General features: G+C 60.7%; 1 protein-coding gene across 1 annotated transcript in view; it reads right to left on the reverse strand.

The window, feature by feature from the left end:
• TKT (transketolase) overlaps positions 1-2,915 on the reverse strand; it is a 13,828-nt gene extending 10,913 nt beyond the window's left edge. Inside the window, exons 1-3 of the mRNA XM_013007856.3 lie at positions 2,768-2,915; positions 1,155-1,363; positions 491-604 (exon numbers count right to left, since the gene is read on the reverse strand). Of these exons, the coding sequence (XP_012863310.2) occupies positions 491-604; positions 1,155-1,363; positions 2,768-2,915 (471 nt within the window). The remainder of the gene's footprint in view (positions 1-490; positions 605-1,154; positions 1,364-2,767) is intronic.
• Positions 2,916-5,601: the final 2,686 nt, after the last annotated feature.

The raw sequence follows: 5,601 nt of genomic DNA on the forward strand, positions 1-5,601 counted from the left end.
TGTACAAGACTATGGTGTGTATGCGTGAATTCTGTACAAGACCATGGTGTGTATGTGTGAATTCAGTACAAGAACATGGTGTGTGTGTGTGTGTGTGTGTGTGTGTGTTTGTGTGTGTGCGCGCTGTGAGACGGCTTTCCTTGTGGTCCAGAAGTCAAGACATCTGCAAGTACACTCCCCTCCCAAGGAGAACCAGAGGCCTGGTTCCCGGGGCATCACTGGCCTCCTGCTACACCCCGTGTGGGCACCTCCTGAGCTCGTCAGGGGGAGGGGGGACAAGGGGGGCAGCCGGGGGCTGTGAGACTTCCTCCTTCTGCCCCAGCTTAGGGCAAATTCAGGGTGACCTGGACACACGCCTTTCCTCCCCCCCCACCCCCCTCCTCCCCTCAACTTTCAACATCTCCAGCTTCCCAGTGGGTTTCCCCCACCCCACTTTGAGAAACAGGAAGTGGTGACAGAGCCCACGAGGCCCTTGGTGGGGGGCACTCACCGGGACGGGGTGCCCATCCAGGTCGGAGCTGATCTTCCGCAGGTTCAGCAGTTCCGCCTCTGGCAGGAAGCCAGCTTCCGCCCAGACGGCATACAAGATGGGAGCAGCATGGCCCTGCAGGGGGCAGAGGGAGGGATGTTCAGCAGAAATGGTGGCACTGCTTCCGCCTAGCGGAGCTGCCCAGCCAGGATGTCTAGTACATGCAGAAATCAAATTAAAGCCTCTTGGTTTTCAGCCAGAAGTTCCCGTAGCCATGGCCAGCAGCTCTGAGAAGAGGTGTGGGGGGCGGGACGGGTGGCCCACAGCTGGGCTGCAGGGGAAGGCCAAAGCCACAGCTGGTGGGCGGGCGGGCGGCCTAATCCTGGCCTCTGGCATGTGGCTTGGCCAGACCTCTGAAGCTTTACTGTTTGCCCCGAGAGCCCTGAGGCCACAGGGCTAGGTCTTGGAGCAAGCAGACACCAGCTGTGCCTGGAGACCTGCAGCAGGGACAGCGGCTGTGGTCTCACTGCCCTGGACTTCCAGGGTTGACCTCTCAGTGAGACACTGCAGGCAGGAAGTCACAGGACTGTGTCCCACCTGGAATCTTGGCTGCCAACCCCAAGCTCGGACCAAACTCACAGCCAGCCATTCCCACAGACCTGCGTGGGGCGAGGGAGGGGCCTACCTTGGAGAGCACAAAGCGGTCGTTGTGGGGGTTTCGGGGGTCCTGGGCCTTGTAGCGCATGGTGTGGAAGAACAGCACGGACATGATCTCGGCAGCGCTGCAGCAGGACGTGGGGTGGCTGAGCCGGAGAGAAGACGGAGTGTCAGGGCTGCGGCCCACAGGGAGCTGCTGCCTTCTCAGAGCCACACGGCCCGAGGGGCCGCAGGGTTCTCAGGCTGCCACTGCTAGAGGCTTGGGACCTGGGCCGGTTGGTAGGTGCCTGGGACTGTGACACCCTCCTCCGGGTGCCCAGACTGAGCGTCTCAGGGCTGGACAGGGCAAGGAAGCCCCCAGGAGTCTAAGAGTCAAGGGCAGGCCCCCGCCCTCTCCTGCACAGCACCGGTGACTTAGGGCCGGAGCACAAGGGCCGAGACTTGCAGAAGGACCATGACTCCGGGCGGACTCAACATGGCGCCTGCAGCACGCTGGCACTCGGGAGCTATGTGCAGAATTTAAAAAGTGGGGCAAACAAGGTCACCTTCCACAGGCAACCACTGAGTGAAAATCACAATCCCCGCTATCTGCGGACAGGACAGGGGCTGAGGGGGTGGGCGGTCAGCATCTTAGTCTAGAAACACACCATCGGGTACAGAATGACAGAAAAGAGCGGCACCTCGTGAGAGACCCCTTTAGGAGATCAGTCTGGCTCCTGTCCCGGGAATGCAGCCTGCTGGTCCAGTTAGGGGAAACGTCGGCTTTGGGACACATGCACCCAAGCTCACCCTCTGACCTAGTCTCCTCCAGGGCCTTCACAGGGTCACACAGCCAATGCCAACCCAGGGCACATGCAGCCCATCTGGAGCCTACCCCCACCCCCACCCCCGCGCACTGCCCACTGCCCAGCTGGGTCAGAGCGAGTTCCGCCCTGCTACAGGACACGTTAGAGAAATCCAGAAAGCGGTCCATGCTGGGTTAGTCCTCACACTTTCGGCACACAGTCTGCACATACTTAGCCGTGTCTACGGACTCCTGGTCATGGGGGCACACTACACCTGAAAGAGGGAGGTGAGGAAAGGTCAACAAGAACCTCAGTTCTGACGGCAGCACCCCAAACCCTTGTTGCCAGGGCGTGCTTCATCGACCTGACAACCCGGTCAACACCTGACCCCGAGACCAGCATCAGCAGTCACCCTGTTTCATGAGCCACTGCTCCCAGGAGCAGAGGACAAATTGCTCCACCTGTCCCTTATCCCCACTCAGGGGTATCCGAGAAATGGGGGAGCAGCACTTGAGGCAGAGGTGGGCCCAGCCCGGGGAGGGCAAGGTCAGCCCTGGACAGAGTCCAGAAGCTGCAAAGTAGAAAAACTGGCTGAGGTTGGCGCTGCCTAGGCCCGCGAGGCATGAGCCTGCATGCGAGGCTGCTCCCTCCGGCGGCCACGCTCCCACCTCCCTCTCCACAGCCCGGAACACACAACAAGGGCCCTCAGTGCCGGGAGAAGGGGCTGAGGCTGCCCTCTACACAGAGCTCCAGGTGGGAGATGGGCTGTTTACTCCTGAGTGTGGGTCCTCAGGTTCCCCCCTGTGCAGGGGTGCCTAGGGGCCAGTGAGATGATGCAGACAAGTGCCTGGGTCACCCGGACCCTGGGGCACCTGCTGCACCTCCCCACCTACAGCCGAGACTGCGACCTCCTCCAAGACCACCGGGGAGGAGGGAGGACACAAGGCAGCGGCTTTGGAGCGGAAAGGGCTCTTCCTGCGGCAGCACTCGCAGGGTGTAGACATGCGGGCGACACTGTCAGACGATGACAGGAAAGCAGCTCTCCACAGAGCTGTTGTGCAGCCCCGCTGGCAGAGATGTTTCCAAATAACATTGTCCCTGCAGTTATCACAACAAACACATACCAGGAAACTGACTAGGCTGAAGCTCTAGCTGACTGGCTTGTGGACTGAGTTCTAGGAGCCCCGGTGGCTGGGCTGCTCACTGCCAGGTCAGCAGTTTGAAACCACCAGCCACTGAGTGAGAGACATATGGGAAAGACGGGGCTTTCAACTCTTGGAAAGAGTGAGTCTTGGAAACCCACAGGGGCAGCTCCGCCCTGCCCTCCAGGATCGCTGTGAGCTGGAAGCCTGCAGTTGGTGGCGGTGGGTCTGAGCACCGACCAGTTACCGAAGTTCCTGACAACCATGCTTCTCCAAGCCTCGTGGTTTCACTGGCATATGCTCACTGGCGCGGGTTTTGATGCAGAGGCCCTGGGAGTCAGGGCGGAACTCCTCTGGGTTTCCAAGGCTGTAACTCTTCACGGGAGGCTTGAACAGCTGGAGGGTGAACCTCTGGCTTTGTGGTTAGCAGCCCCAGGCAGACCCCACCACGCTCCAGTGCTCCTTCTGCGTGCGCAGTTCCAGTCGAAAGACCGACGTTCACCTGTGCTGTCTGTTGAAGACACTGACATTGCCAGTGCGTGCCCAGTGCGGGTGCCCAGTGATGTGTCCCACTTGGCCCAGGGCAGGGCTCTGGGTCTCAGAGGCTGCCGTTCTTGGTAGGAGAAGGGAGTCTCATCTTTCTCCCTTGGAGTGGTTGGTGGGTCTGCACTGAGCCACCCAGGCCCCTTCCAGATGCCGCATGCAACTATTCCTCCCAGGCCCGACCACACAGCCTCAAACAGCTCCTCCCCACCGCCACCTGGCAGTCCGTGGTGAGTATCACCCACCCCAACTCCCAAAAGACAGGGGCTGTGAGCTCTCTCTGCCGTGGCTCAGGCCCCAGCACCACCCCAGTCTGGCCGGGTGCACACCCACAAACCAAGGAGGGAACCCCACAAGTCAACCTCTCTGCACCTGCCTCAGCCTATGGAGGCAGCGGCGGCTCAGACGATACGGGCGCTTACCCATGCCAGACTGTGCCCTTTTAAGGAAGGGAGCGGGCCTGACAGGCCGTGAGCAGCGGGGTCAGGGCAGAAGCAGGGCGCCTTGAACAAGTGGCGGGGGGACACACGGCAGGACAGTGTCGCTTCCCACCACAGCAGACTGAAGGGCCCCAGAAGAACGCTGTGCTAAATCCCACGAGCTCGATGCAAAAGACCTCCTTCTGCAGATGCACCGACGGGGAGTGCTGCTGGTGGGGTGGGGATGGCGAGCTGCGTGGGCAGCAGGAACGCATGACCCCACCAAGTGCAGTGCCGTCCTGTCAAGACCATGGATATGCTGAGATGCCCAGTGGCAGGCTGGTGGTTTGGCTCACAGAGGCACCTCAGAAAACCCACCGCTCAACCCACTGCGTGGAGCACGGGGTGGCATTGTTTTGTTTTCCAGTGTCTGGAGCTTGGTGACAGTGTGGTGAGTTCGCTGAGAGACATCATGTGATTTGAGCACCGGGTGGTGTGCATGCAGCTGACATGTTCAAAAGCCGCGGCAACTCTCCAGTTTAACCTGTTGTGTCAGAAGAGAAGCTCTTGGGTGCAAGTCCTCTGATGTCCACACCTCGCGCCCACTTGTGCAGCCCTGGAAGATTGCATCTGGGCCATGAATGCAACCGACTTCCGCGCAGGAGGCCCCACCAGTCCCGCACCCCACCCTGCTGAGGACACAGCACCGACCCGAGCACCAGGCAGGCGGCTATCGTCTGTGGCAATCAGGGAGTTCCGAGTTTGCGGTGACAGGTGTTCCCCAGCAGGGGCGAAGTCCGACAGTCAAGAGTTGAGACAGAGGCTGCAGGGCACTGCATTCCCAGGAAGCTTCCAGAAACACTGACCACCAAGCTCTCAGAGTTTGGGGGCCATTCCAGGGCTGACAGTGTCTCCACATGGAGTTGGAAACAGCAGGCAGCCCCAATGGTTCTACTCTGGCCTCATCTGACCTGGGCTGGAGCAGGAGTCAGGGACCCCAAGCCGGCCGGAGTGAAGCAGCAGGTCCATGGTGGCCGTAGACCCGACAGGACCCGCAGCCCATGTCCACTCCAATGTCAGAGCTGGGTAGCAGGAGGGGCCCATACTTCTGCCCCTTGCTCTGGATGCCAGGGTGTGACCCCAGAGCCTGCTCACTGTGCCCCAAGCCCTACTCCTGATCCTGCTTGAAAACCATCTATTTAGGTGCCTCTCCTTTAAAGATGGGGAAACTGAGGCCCTGGAAAGACAAGGCCACGGCTTCTCGAAGCAGAGCCAGGGCTAGCGCCTGGCTCTCCAGGTGCCCACCGGCCAGGCCTGCATGAAGCCCACTGTGCAGGAATGCACAGAGCGGGGCTGTGGGCTACAGCCGACTCCCTCCTGCAGTTGGAAGCAGGGCCTGGCACCAAGCTGTGAAGGGATCCAGGCAGTATCCTGGTTGGCACCCAGCTGGGGCCACAGTGTAGGCCGTGCAAGTCACCAGCCCACCCACAAGGCTTCAGGTGTCACTGGTGCATCTCCAGCCTGCCCAGGACCACTTCCACTGTCCCTCAGCACGCAGAGATGACCCCGCGGAGCTCCGGCCACCA

This window comes from Echinops telfairi, unplaced genomic scaffold (genome assembly GCF_000313985.2).
Source record: "Echinops telfairi isolate 266 unplaced genomic scaffold, ASM31398v2 ScPeMD7_7420;HRSCAF=8458, whole genome shotgun sequence".
Lineage (NCBI taxonomy): Eukaryota > Metazoa > Chordata > Mammalia > Afrosoricida > Tenrecidae > Echinops > Echinops telfairi.